This window comes from Cariama cristata, unplaced genomic scaffold (genome assembly GCF_000690535.1).
Source record: "Cariama cristata isolate BGI_N322 unplaced genomic scaffold, ASM69053v1 scaffold33093, whole genome shotgun sequence".
Taxonomy (NCBI): Eukaryota; Metazoa; Chordata; class Aves; order Cariamiformes; family Cariamidae; genus Cariama; species Cariama cristata.
Window position 1 is genome coordinate 23,855 of NW_009607242.1, and position 14,314 is coordinate 38,168.

Consider the following 14,314-nt stretch of genomic DNA (forward strand, 5'->3'; position numbering starts at 1 on the left):
CCCGCTCTTTGTCTTCCTGTACAGCTATCTTTCCTACCTCACCGCCGAAATGTTTCACCTTTCGGGGATCGTGGCGTAAGTATGTCCTAGCATCTCATTTGTCCAGGAAAGCTTTCTGGCTATATTTACTGAAAGTTTTAAAGGGAGTTTGCTTAGTTGGGATTCTGTATACGGCAGCAAACAGCCAGTATAAAAGCCTGTGGAAGAGCTGAGAGGTGTAACCCTGTTTCACACATCACACAATTAGACGTCGATGGTAATAGCTGCATGTCACAAGCAATCCAGATGACTTACTGCTGGGCAAGCTTCCGATGGCTGGGCGGTTTATGTAGGTTATTGAGGAATGTTTATTTGAGCTCCATGGTTTTTGTTTGGAAACCCTGGGCCATTCAAGCAGCGAGACGTCTAGTAGATTTGGCAGAGCCAGAAGAGGCTTTCTTGGCACATTTTGTTGTTTTCCATGTGTGGCCTAGTCAAAACCAACATTTGAAGAGCTGCAAGAAGTTTTTAATCAACTCCTCAGGAAGGTTTGGTCTCAGTTTACATCACGTCTATTCTAGCATCCTCCTCCTGATTTGCATGCCCTGCCTACCAGCTAGCTTTGGGTGGTGGTCCCAAAGACAAAGCAAAGCGAGTGATGGGGTGGGAGTTGTGAATCCATGATGGAGCTGAAGCCTGGAAATATTCCTTCTGTTTGGGAGTGGAGGGCTCTGATAGAAACCTCTGCTTTGGAGGTTCTGACTTACTGCCAGAAGTTCAGCCGCAGCTCATGACTTTGGTTTCCTGAGCGAGGGTGTCATCCATCATCTCTGTCTCCAGTAACATTGGAAATCTACTGACCAGTTTCAGCCAAAGTTGTCAGAGATCAAGATTTCAAAGGTAGTAAAACCAAACTGCCTGCAATTTACTACAGCACGGTCGGTTCTATACACTCTTCGATCCAAACAGCACTCCAGGGTAGTGGTGGTTTTTCTCCGTGAGGCTTTAGTACAAGGAGGGCACAGCAAGGTGAGGCAGACGGGACTGCCCGTCGCCACCAGCCGGGTCCCACACGGTGTCAGATTCCCTCTCCTGTATTCCCATGCAGCTTACCCGAGCAGCAAAGTGAATCTATTTGTTTCTATAAATTCAGTCTTTCACAAATTGTGATTTATAGATAATTCAGTTAATTTAACTTTTTCTTTTTACTGGGTAGGTATTTCAATAAAATGAATAATTTTGAGGGAGATCTTTCAGTTTTGAGAGGTAATCAAGCTTCGTGCTTAGCTTGTTGTGCTTTTCACTTGCAGAGCAGGTGCTGAGGAAATAAAAAAAAAGATGTAATAATCCTAATAGTCAAAGAAAGCTCACCTTTGAAAGCAGAGACAGATGAAAACCAGTGATTCAGTCCTTCTGGTTTCTGTGGGCTGATATCTGTTGCATTTGGTTCTCCTACCTCAACTAAGTCAGCTGATGCTGAGGATCACAACAATTTAGTATTTCCCTAAAGACTATAAAGTGCGCTTAGACTGCGTTGATAGCTACTCTCTAAACAACTGTAAATCTGATAATAATGAAGATAAAAAGAAAAAAAAAAATTAAGTCAGGTACCAGCTAGACACAGGAGTATCTGGGAGATCTATTTTAAAACTAATGATGCTGCTTTGAATGTGAACCATTCCTGTATCTTGCAGATTTTGTTTCCTCGAGTGGTTAATAGGAGCAATATTTCCAAATATTCAACATTACTGAAAACAGTTCTAGCTCTTGGAGTAGGTAAGAAAAAAACTATTTTTAAGAGTGTAAGACAGAGCAGTGAAATAAATATGCTGCATAATCATCATGGAGCAGAAAACATTCAGTCCTAATGGTGTCTCCTTCTATCAATCACAATCTACTGTGTACCCATTATGGAACCCATTTTCTATTCTTTTGAATAATGCATTGTTTCTAAAGCAAAACAATGGCAAAGGCAGCTGATTCCTGCACTGCTGGTCTTATAATTGCTAAATTATAAATCCCTCTTTTATATATCTTGATTTCAAACAATTCATTCATTTGTGACCAGGGAATACTGTATTATAAGAAGCAGATGTTGGCGGTTTGTTTCTTTGAAAAATAATTTGATTGCCAAAAAAATCAATTCTACATAGTCCAAAAAACAAAAAAAAATATCTGTGAATGCAACCCAGTCTGCTAAACAGTTCTGCGAATGTTTTTTAGTTTGAATTTTTTTTTTTTTTTTCCCCCCCTCCATCACCCTAGTGGCAGTGTCCATCTTTGAAGCTGTGGCAGGAGGGGTCAAGGTTATTCCCTCTCTGTGAATCTGATGTGAACCCATATCCATTCTCCAGCAAGTGTTCCCAAACCACAACTCTGGAAGTCACTTGCCCAAAAATACTTGTTGCGTTTCTCAGTTCCTAGCTGGAACTATTTTACCCACTGTTTATTGAGGCAGATATAGAAGGAGAAGAATTTATGATTCTCTTTTTAGCCTGTGGTTCAGTCCCTGTTACTCTTTCTGGCTCAGTGCTTTATGCAAAGTGTGTCCATCTAAAAAGGATAAATCAAAAAAAGACTGATTTCAGAATATTTTTAAGTTTAGGAGATGAAAGGTGTAGACTCAAACAACATTAGAAGAAAAAGGGATTTGAATCTTGGTCTCACGCTGCTGGATAAAACGGGATCTCTTTCCCCAGCAAGAGTATCGTGGCTCTCCTGAGTCTGACCTCTCGTATCCTCTGCCTTTACTACAAATCCTCTCTCTGATGCCCAGTTTTATTTTCAGACAAGCCCAAATGTTTGTTTCTCCTTCAAAAAAAGTGTGTTTTTTTCATGGCGATGAGGAAAAACAAATGACAATTATTTTTAAGTGAAATGTGTGTGTGTTGGGGTTTTTTTTATTTGAATGCAAAGCCCAATAATCAGTAACTCGCCATGGGTAGAAGTGCGTATTCATTTGAAAAAGTTTTTTTTTGTTCTTCTAACTTCTTATTTGTTGCTCCAACCAAACATCTGATAAGTATTTTCCGATTATAGCGTTGCTGATTTTCTTTTATAGCATTCTGATTTTCTTTTTAAGTAGAGCAGAAAAGAATATAGCTGTTGTCCATTCCTTTGTCCTGGTCCATCAATAGACGTGGAGTTGTGGCGGTGAAGGCGTGCTAGCCATTCCCTGAAGGGAACTGGCCCTTACTTTGCTTTGGTTGGCAGCATTGCGGATTAGGAGCAGCGATGCAGTGGCCGACAGCACCTTCCTGAAATAAATAAATAGCTGTGGAGGAGAAAATCAGGGTCTATGGTTTCATACAGGTTATAAAACCACAACCAGAGCACAGTCAGCTTTGCACATCTGCAAACTGCCCTGTTTGCTGGGGCCAGGGAGCAACCCTGGGTTTTTTCCGTCAAAGCCCAAATAATGTGCAGAATCTCCTTTGTGAAATTCTGGGGTTAAATGTGATGTTTTCACTGCAAAGCAGTAGTTGCATGGCTCTTTCCTGAATAGTCCTTAGCTGAGAGGATACATTTAGGGGTAAGGTGCTGCAGAGGCCACCACCTGTCTTAACACCTATTTGCATCCACGTGGGTCACTTGCCTGTCCTGGTCATGACCGGTGTTTAAAGTCAGTCTGCTAGACCCAGGTGCACTTCTGCAAGCCAAGGATCTACTTCTCCGTGGGCATGTCTGTATGCGATGTAATGTATCGAGAGTTACTGTGATGTCCCTCATGAAAGGAATTTTTAATGCAATAAAACTCCGTGTGGTTGGCCTTACCAAATACCAACAGAAATCAGATGTCGGAAACCTAAAGCCGTTTTGCTATTGCTGGTGCAATATTTAGAACAAAAAGTTTCTGGCTAGGTTAAAATGTAAAAACCAGAGCTTCGACTCTTTGAACGCTTGATTGTTTTGACCTTCTAAGATTGCTGGCCTGAAAATGTATTGATTTGAAAAGCTGATGAATTAGGCTATCCACGTGTACCCTGTAACTTGAAGAACCAATTATCCATGAAAAATTACAAGGCAGAAGTTTTAGTTGGTGCCGCGCACTTCTGAAGTGGCCTTCGGTATGCGATACCTGAGGAGGTTAGATGTTCCGACTACAGCAACGGCCTTTCTTGGCTCATTGTGCAGCCTTATGAGTGTGCTTCAGCATTTTATTGTCTCTTGGTTGCATGGAGTCAATGACTTCCTAGCTGTGCCCAAATAATACACACTGCAAGTCTGGGCAGGCTTAGAAATATACGGTGTGAGGTACGTCATATGCTTGAGTTTCTCCAACTTTAGATTCGCTTTGGTCCCTTGGGTGAAGGAGTCCAGCATTCAGGCTGCTCTTAAACTACACAGATTCTGAGTCCTACAAGAATCTGCTATGGTGATCAGATATCAGCCAAATTGACAGCAGTCCTGTTTACACATTTCTCATGCTGAAGAAGCAAGCCTCCCATTCCCTCAAATGTCTTTCTCTCATCGGGGCAAAATAGGTAATGTGGGCTTCTAAGCATGAAACTCTTCAGCCCAGATGGCTAGAGTTTGGCAAAGTTCAAGATCTGAAGACAGAGTGTTGTGATGGGAAGAGTTGGGTGTGGTTGATTGTAGGTATTGCTGTGTGGCTGTGATAAATGCAGTAGATGATGAGTTGCTTATCTGTTAAAAACCCGATTTGTACAGTCTGGTCAACCTGTGTAGTATCTTATTGTCCTGGTGGTCCTCATGATGTTATTGCACTGCTGTAGGAAGTGAATCACTACCCAGTGAGGTGTCTGCAAACATCTGAGACTTGATGAAGCCTATTTTCTTATAAATGACAATGTGTCGATTTTGTGTGCTTAAGTACAAAAATTTATTGTTTAATTTTCATTTCCTCAGCATCATTGCTTGTGCCATGGGCATGAAGCGTTACGTGGAGGCCAACATCTCTCTGAAGTCTCACACCACAGTCAAATACTTCATGAAGATGTGGAGCAGTGTTAGCGATACCCTCATCTTCATCTTTCTTGGAGTTTCCACCATTGGAGAAAATCATGAGTGGAACTGGCCATACATTTGCTTCACTGTAATTTTCTGTCTCATTTGGAGAGCGCTAGGTATGGTGAAATTATAGATTTTATTTTATATATATATATGTTATCATTTATGGGAGTGAAAAATGTGATGCTGTTAAATGAGAGAATGCTCCTGCCCCCACCATCATCCTTTCCTGCTCACTCTGTGTGTGTGCTTGTCCCAGATGTGACTGCAAGGACTGAAGTGGGACACCCCAGCCAATGCTTCCCTCCTCCTCCATCACTTGCTCAGTAGCAAGTCTTGCATTTTACTGCAATTTCCTTGTTTGTGCACACAGCACGGACAGCACTGGTGCTAAATAGAAAATCTCATGACATCTTTTATTGATACCTTTCTCTTAGACCCTCCTTTGATTGCCATGATCTCCTCTTCCATTTCAGTGTATCTTAGTCCCTTGGTATCTTCACAACAGGAGGGAGATTGTAAGTACATAGCTTGGGATCAGAGAGCCGTGTAAAACCGTGGGGCCTCTGCCTGCGTGTTCTGAATTGCAGAGATTTAAGGGTTTTAATTCATAACAAGTTTGTGTACAGCAACATCCTTAAGTGGGAAACTGGAGGAACCTTCAAACCGCTGTCCCTGGAGATGCTGTCATGCTTTACAGAGGAGCATCTACCCAGCTTACTGCTGGGTAGGTAAGAATTGGGACCTAAAATGTGAGGATGCTTCTGGTCCTACTCAAGAACTTCAGATCAGGAGAGAGAACGAGAGAATTGCACACAGAATCAGGGAATTGCTGAGGCTGGCAGGGACCTCTCAAGATCCTCTGGTCCAATCCCCTGCTTAAGCAAGGTCAACTAGGCAGGACTGTGTCCAGATGGCTTTTGATTATCTCCATGGATGCAGACTCTACAACCTCCCTGGGAAACCTATCGCGGTGTTTGACCAACCTCACAGTAAAAAAGTGACGAAAACTTAGTGATAACAAGAGGAAGAGAGCTATGCATGAAAATACTCTCCTGATAATTGTGGCTAAAGATCATATTCTTGAGATCAGTTACGATGAAAACTTGACTCCTGGTCCCAGAATACTCTGGGATCCCATTTTCATGCGTTTTAAACAACCAGAAAAATAGATGTGCCATTTTACCATTGTCCCCAGTTGCATCTTGTGTTGATTTGGTGTTCAGGGAGGCTGATTCTCCGTTGCCTCTTACAGTGTGCAGTTACGGAGTGAGTGCAGAGTGCCGGCCTTCTCATTTAGGGGTGTTTTTATATGTTAACCGTACCTGCAAATATAGCAGAGCACACATTTTGGCAAAGAATTTGAGAGCTAAAAAAACATTCAACAGGATTTATATTTGTAAACCACTGAGAGTGAACTCAAATTTGATAGACACTTCAAGAAATTGCTTAAATAGGGTGAGCCATGGTTAGCAAGACATAGCAGAGCGGATTTTATTAGCTGTTAATACATGCCAAGGTTTGTTTTAATAACTATGCACCATAAATGCACTTGGAAACATGCTTATTAGTCAGTTGTGCGTACATTCAAATGTTTTATTACTATTAAATCATTTTCTCTTAAATTATTTGCTTAAATGAAAAGAAGTTCTGAGCGTGTTTGGCTTTTTTTAGTTCAAAAAGTCTTCATTGCAAGACATGAGGAACACAGTAACGTTACAAAAGCACACAAAAATTCCTCTGGCTCTCTAAACACATTTCTTTCTATTGCATTCTCAAATTATGCAGCACGTTATTAGAGAAGGGCTCAGCGCTGCAGCCAGGACAGAAAACCCTCTTTCCATTCAAAATCCCCCTTGAATTAAATAAGAATGCACAAACCAGAGCTGAAAATCGTCTTGCACATCTGATCCTGACTCGGGTGTCCCTTTTCTGCAGCACCTTCCTGGAGAGCCGTAGGTGTGCCAGGAGGGTACGATCCAGACCCGGTGCTGCACGAAGCCGGGCTGGGAAACACCTGCCTTGGAGATGGTGGTTGAGGTTAGATCCTGACCTGCTTAGACCCGTCTAGCAGCTCTGGACGTGCTTGAGGCACCGATCCAAAAATGGGAGGTGCCCGTAGAGTTTGCCGGCAGGATTTGGTGCCTTTTGGGTTGACAGTGGTGGGATTAGAGTGTAAGCTGTACTCCAGTCCTTTACTGGACCCTCCCAGTGCTCTTAAATGGGAAATGGTTCTGCTGAAGCCTGGGAACTGGAATTACTTTGATATAAGAGAGATTGTCTAAAAAAGCAAAATACATTAATTGAATGACAGCACTAGCTTTCTACTGTTAGCCGAGCACTAAGGAGATTTCCTTCTGCTCTTTCTCAAGGTATATCTCCAGAAGAAAATATATTCTGCTCAAAATGATTAATTGTATGTCATCTCTTGGAGCGAACTGGCCTTGAATTAGTTTAGGGAATACTAATAATAATATATGAGGAAGGATTAAATTAAGACAAAGGCCGGGATATCAGCTCAAGTAAATTTTGTTCCTTTAAATCATTGACAGCTTTACAGTAGCTGCAGATGTGATCTAAGATATGCTTTATTTTATTTATTTTTAAGTTACGAAGCATCTTGAAACCAAAGTACTTCACATCTGCTGGTCCGGGCACTGGCTCCACAGAGCTCCGGAGACGGGGAAGGTGTTGCAAGGTTTAGTTAATTGAGTTCCCTATTCCTGAACATCCCCAGCTTTTTGTTTTCTTCAAACCAGTCTGATGTGCAATCAAAGTTCAGATATTTTTCGTTGTACCTGTGTGGGAAGAGGTTTGATATATACATTACAAGTGCGCTACTTTTGAAGTTTATTTTTTACAAACACCCTTTAGAAAAGCAATAGTAATGTGGATCCAGCTAATTCCTAGCAAAAGCCAGTGACTGCCTCTGTCATCACTTCTCAAAATGGCCATTAATCTTCAAGAAATAAGATGTTTATCATAGCCGTTGGTATTAAGATCACAGCTTACTGATTTAAGGGCTGACTTTTTGTACCTTTCTGCATCTGTTTATGTATTTGCAAATGGCTATAAATTACATCAATTGCTTTGTCACCTTATGTAGTCTTAAATTCATACCGTATAAATCTTTGAGTGAAGGATATGTGAAGAAACAACATTAACACAGGCAGAATATAGCTACTTATCCAAGCTACTGCTTGGAAACTTTTGGAAAACGGAGGGTAACTTGTGGCTAAATTGTTGCTGATGGTTTGCCTCTAGAGCATTTATAATCCAAATAATTCAATAATTTGTTCTCACCAATTAGAATAAATCAATTAATATTTCAATTCAGTTCTCGGAATCTGGCTCCGTATCATTAGAAGAGTAAAATTTCGGCTGGCACACAACCATAGAATTGCCCTAAAACTTTAATTAACTACCATCAAGATAAATGTGCTAATACCTCCTATGTCGCCAGTAGTTATTGTTTGTTCAGTATTTAGCTGATGCTTAACATCGAGTCACCCGGTAAACGGTTTGTTCTGGGGATCCGAGGTCATGGGAGTGGGATGACACTAAAACTCCTCTGCAGAATTCAGAGCCCTTCTGAAGGGAACGCTGGTCTCCCAGCTGGACTGTGATAAGCACAAGGCTGAGTTAAAAAACAAAGGAATTTGCTACAGGATGAGTTACCTGAGATTTTGTAGTCGTACAAACCCCCAGAACTGTGGCCAGTCAATGGCGTTTGTAATCCCCCAAATTGGAAATGTATTGGGAATTAATTTTTATCTGACAAATCAAATGCAAACCTGTTGGACCAGGCTAGAAGAAAAGCCCTTCTCCAGTGACCTGTTAGGAATATACCACCTTGGGCCTTGGCCAGTTCCTCGTGATTGATGTTTACCAGTTCCGTGATGTTCTACTGTAAAATATATCATAAGATTATGAGTTTTATCTAATTGCTCTTTTCATTTGATGTGCTCCCATCTTCTTTCCTGCTCTTCAGGGGTTCTTGTGCTGACTTTCTTTGTGAACAGATTTCACGTGAACACCATCACCAGCAAAGACCAATTCATTATAGCCTACGGGGGTCTCCGAGGAGCCATTTGTTTCTCTTTGGTTTTCTTGCTTCCTGACTTTCACAGAAAGAAGCTCTTCATTGCGGCGACAACCGTTGTCATCCTCTTCACTGTGTTCGTGCAGGTAAAAACAATCTTGATGTCACCAGCAGATGTAAAGAATGAACATGATTTTTTTTTTTTCCAGACAAATAACCAGTACTGAACCATTAGATGAATACAAGGATTTGCCAGTCATTAAAACTTTCCCTCTATTGGGTGGTTAGGCATACAAAAATTAGAAATTATTACCGAAAGAAGCAGAAGGTGTGAGAATGTGTCACATGTTCATGAGGTTGACGAGCAGTTGTTGACTTACACGTACTGCAGCATTTTCTGTGATAACTTGTCCCATCTTTCATCTCGTCCATCCGTATTGGAGTAGCAGTGGTGAAAATTGCAAAGAATGATGCTGGTGTAGATTTCCTCTCTGAAGTAGAGCTTTTATGTGGTTTATGTGAGAGCAAAGCCAACACAAATCAACCTCTACAACTAGTTTGCTGTTTGAGCAAGGTAAGAACCACTTGTTATCGTAGGCCTTGTCATGAAATGAAATGTTACCTGAGCCATGCGGTAATGAAGGTCAGTTTTCCTGATCCCAAAGGTGAGAAGATGGAAGGTACTGGAGATACTCCAAACCCTGAACATGGGCAGCAAGATTTTAAAAAGAGGTTTGTGCTTTGGTCGTCTCAGTTTTGGTAGTTCACAAGCGGGACAGTTTAAAGGGACCTAATTTTGAAGGAGTGACTTCTTAATGTTTTCCATTTTATTGGGGCATCCAACAGCTGAAGCAGCAACAGTCATTAGTTGTTTGTCAAAATATTTTGTATATATGTCTCAGGTGTTTTCACATTCATGCAGCAAAGCAGCTGCAGTTATTTTATGATGATGCAGCAGGAAGGGGATTGCTTTAACTCTTCCACTGGAAAAAAAATTTGGGTGTGTTACTTGTTATAAAAGCAAAGAAAATCAGAAGCAAATAAAGTCATAGCACATTTGATTTATTTGCCTCTAATTTTTCTTTTGTTAATGATCCCTAAGCCCTGTTGCTACCTGCTTTCTCTTTCTGCCCTAGTGATTCTTGGGTTGTTTCCTACCCAGTGGGAAAGCTTCTGCAAGTGAGTGCAACCTGCCCACGACACAGAGTGGCTGTGGATGTGTTAACCCCTGCTACCAGGGTAGGAGAGGGATGCGGACCTTCACAGCACCAGTTCCTCTGAGATATTTATTGTTTAAAGCATGAATACACTATTTTTTTTTCCTTTTTAAAAATTCTGGTTTTTTTCTTTTTAAAGACTGATTTGTGCTGTGGGTGTTTTTTGCAAAGCCCAATCCTATAGAAAGGCTGTAGGAGCACCTGCAGCTTGGGGAGCGTATGGGAGGCACCAATCCGACCCCTGCCCGCAGTTGCATAGCGGGCAAAGACCCCGGCTGGTCAGCCTGCAGCTGGGGCAGGGGCAGAACTTGGTGCTGGGATTGCCCTCCTTACTAAGAGGCTTTTATTTGTCATAGATTCTTAATTAACACCTCTCTGGGTGTATGATGGAGAAAGGTGTGGGTTTTTTGTGGTGTTGGTGTTGGGTTTTTTTTTTTTGGTGTTTTTTTGGGGGTTGTTTTTGGGGGGCTATTTTTTGCTTGTGTTTTTTTTTTCTTTTTTTTTTCTTTTTGTCTTTTTTTTTTCTCTGCCTTAGGTGGGGGCTGAGGTTGTAAGGAGTTACTGTGGTTCAGGGCGCAGTGAAGGCCAGCTCAGGAGGAGCAGGCAGCAGCTCTCGGCCTTGCTGTGACATCTAGTGGTAAAAGCATTCTTGCAGCCTGCCATGGGATGAAGGTTTTGGATGGGTCTCCCTTGCTCTTCTCTGCCCAGCAGCAAGTCTGTAAGGGCGAGGGTCCTTTTGGGGTTTCTCTGAAATACACCTTTTAGTTCACGTGGCCAACGCTGTCACGTTTGAAGGAACACGCGGTGGAAAAATTGGGGTCGTCTGGTCCTAAAGTGAGCAAGGCTGATGTCTAACCTGGTGTGCTCTGTCCCCAAAAGTTAAGAGTGGGTCTCCATAGGGCTGAAGCAAGTGGGATGGGGGTCTGGGAAAGAGGCTGTGCAGAAAACCTCCTGCTCAAGGGCATGAGGTCCATGCAGAGCTGTTGACCTGGGGCTGCCCTCCTCCTACCCTCGGATGGAGGGAGCGAAGCAGCTGCCGGGGCTTTGGGAGATGGTGGGTCACGGTGACAGCTGCCGAGTGGCCCCATGGCTGAGCATCACCCTGCGAGAGCAAATTCCTTCCACTTGGCCTCCCTCAGGTGTGGATGTCGGGCACTTGAGCAATGTGGAGAGTTGGGGTTGACCCTTTGCTTCCCTGTGTCCGCCTAGTCCGCATCATGAGCTGAAAAAATGGTCAACAAGCGTGACGTGCTGATGGGCTCGGAGCTGGGACCCGCAGGGCAGCTGGACCAGGCGAAGTTTTCAGACTGAAAGGAGAGAGCAGGGGCCAGGGGTGGGGGAAGCCTACTTAGGTAGAGGTTGACAAGTTTTAAGATGCAAATGTGGGTCAGAAATTGAAAAGATACGGTCACTAGGCACGTCCGCTCATGCAGAGACGCTCTTGAGTCCGAGACAAAGGTTGTTCTAAGGCAGCAGCTCCATTCTGCCGAGGCTTCGGAAAATCCTTCCCAGGACCGGGAAAAGGCCTTTTGTGTAACCTCAAAGCTCAACTGGTGATGTCATCTCCATGCGAAAGGGTGGGAGTTAAACAGGGTCCCCCGTGGGTACGTGTCAGCGGGATGACCCCTTGACCTTCAGCCATTCAGCGGGAACATAGCATCTATAAAGACAGACTTTGCTCAAGCTCCAGATACCTGCAGTATTGTGTGGCTGAGGCCACCACGAGAACAGGGGAGTGGAAAAAAAAAAAGGAAACTTGCTTAGAAGCTGAACCAGAAAGATGTCGCTGTCTCTTGGCACAGAGAACGCAGGTAAATATAACAGAAGCAGGTATTTAGATGAACCTTCAGAAACCTGGGTTTGCCAATGAGCCCTACAGCTTCTGAAGTCTGTGGCACTGCTGCCAGCCACGCTGATGGATGCAGGATTGAAGAGTGAATATCTTTACTAGCCCGGCATCTTTCATGGTGCGTGTCACTTTGGGTGGAAAGGAGAAGTGAAATATTGGCTACAAAACAACTTCTGTGCGTAGTGGACTCTCTTTTTTTTTTTTTTTTTTGGTGTTACTTTGTGCAATAAGTTTTCTTTATATTCACAGTGATATCAATACAGAGTTGGCAGGGAGTGTCTGTGTTTAGATAGGACAGAAACTCGGGGGAAGATGATTCGGGCCCTTCTAAGCTGGTGAAGGCCAGCAAGGCATCTTGTCGGAACACAAACCCACTTCATTTTCTTGGAAAACCTGACCACGCTGTTTGAAAAACCTCATGCTGCACAGACTAACGACCAACGTGTAAGCAGTTGGGCTTGTCCATACATTGATAAGTGCTTCACGCAACCCAGGAAATTCATCTCTTTTGGCCTGACTCAGTTGCATAAGGCTCTTCCCACAGCAAGCCTGGTTAATAGTTTTGAGAAGGTTGACTGAGCAATGGTCAAGTCCTCAGCAGTTCCAAGCAGGCCTGGATATGTGCCACGTAGACCAGGAAGGCCTCCAAGGAGCTGTGGGCTTGTCTGGAATGTCACAAAAAGCCCTCATTGTTCTGCCTTTCAGTGCAGTTTAAAAATGAAACACCACGTTCTCCATTTGAAGTTCACCCTCTCAGCCTGTTGGCCTCTGATCTCATCTATGAAGTTGTTAGCAAATATAATTGTGAAGAGTTTTTTTTTGTTTGCTGCCTGTGCTGACCCATTAGCTACTGGATCGCTGGCCATCGAAAAACTTTGTGTGAGCCACGACAGAGCTGCCAACATCAGGTGATGCACTTCAGATGGGTTATCCCTGGAGAGTGGAGGAGCATCACAAGGGACTTACAGGTGTGTTGTGAAATGACGTGTGGCCTGAAGTGACACGTTTGATGCTCCAAAGGTCAGGAAGGGCCAAAGGAATCCAGGTGTTTCTAAATTTGGGAGTCCTGGTCACAAAACTAAAAAATGCCACTTTAAAATGAAAATAAATGCAGCTGATGATCCAATGAAGAGAAGAGACCAAGCTGCATAGTCTCTACTTAACTTTTGTAATATCTGTTATTTCTGAATTTGTGAGTTTTATGTTATTTACTCTGAATAGCGATGCATTTTTTATTGCTATTAGCTATTAAAATGACGCATTAATTGTTTCTGCAATTAAAAATGTGTTCAGCTCTCCTCCGTGCCAACATTTGTGACATTCAGAAGTCATAAACATCAACTACTCCATCATTTTTGCTGTAAACATGTCCTAGAAAAGTCATTTCATACCGAAGCCAGACTAAGAAATGCACCACGGCGGCATTTTAGAAGTTCTCTCACGAGGCTTAAAGGACATTAAAACTCTTCCCTTGACCCTTCCCACCAGGTGGATACTTTGATTAGTAAACTTAGCCACCGGCTGGCCATCAAAGATCGTTGGAGTAATGATCTGTGACATGTAATACTCAAAAAGTTAGCAGACAAGTGCTGGGGGAGGCTGCGTGCTGTGAAGTCTCAAGGACCATCATTGTTTCAGGCATTTGAACTTTGAATGTTTCAAACTTCCTTCCATCTGGTAGGCTACAAGTAATAGTATGCTGCAGGCTTGACCTTGAAATTACTGGTTGACTTTTTGTGGTCTTTGAGATGCCAGATGAGGAGAGCGGAGCATTTCCCCTCTCTGCCTACCCCCATCTGAAGCTTGTATGTGAGTTCCCGTTGGCAAGCTACTACCATGAGCAAACAAAACGTTTGGCTTACAGTTGGGAGAACAGAGTTTCTAGTCTTGTTGAAGCTTCATTTTGTTGAAACTTGTTTATCTTGCTGATAAAACAGAGCAGATGAGAGACGCTAGCTCAAATAGCAGCTTTTGTTGTGGTGAAGACCAAGGTAGCTGTGGCTCATACCCATGCTGGTGATTTTTGTTCCAGTGCAGGTACCACTAAGAAAATTTATGCGAAGAAAAGCTAATTTTTGTCTTTGTGGTTATGCTACAGGGAATGACCATCCGTCCTCTCGTTGACTTGTTGGCTGTCAAGAGGAAAAGAGAGAGTTCTCCCACAGTGGGAGAGCAGATCCATATTCGGGTAAGTGATGCGTCCGTCAACACGCAGCCAGAGCTTTCCAATATGCTGATAGCAGCATGGTCCTGCTG

The 14,314-nt window shown here is 42.9% G+C and overlaps 1 protein-coding gene across 1 annotated transcript in view; it reads left to right on the plus strand.

Annotated features, from left to right (window-relative positions):
• LOC104158896 (sodium/hydrogen exchanger 2-like) overlaps positions 1 to 14,314 on the plus strand; it is a gene marked incomplete at its 3' end in the record, with an annotated part of 22,643 nt that overhangs the window by 2,664 nt on the left and 5,665 nt on the right. Inside the window, exons 4-7 of the mRNA XM_009696657.1 lie at positions 2 to 75; positions 4,849 to 5,066; positions 8,942 to 9,138; positions 14,157 to 14,246. Coding sequence (XP_009694959.1) covers positions 2 to 75; positions 4,849 to 5,066; positions 8,942 to 9,138; positions 14,157 to 14,246 — 579 coding nt within the window. The remainder of the gene's footprint in view (position 1; positions 76 to 4,848; positions 5,067 to 8,941; positions 9,139 to 14,156; positions 14,247 to 14,314) is intronic.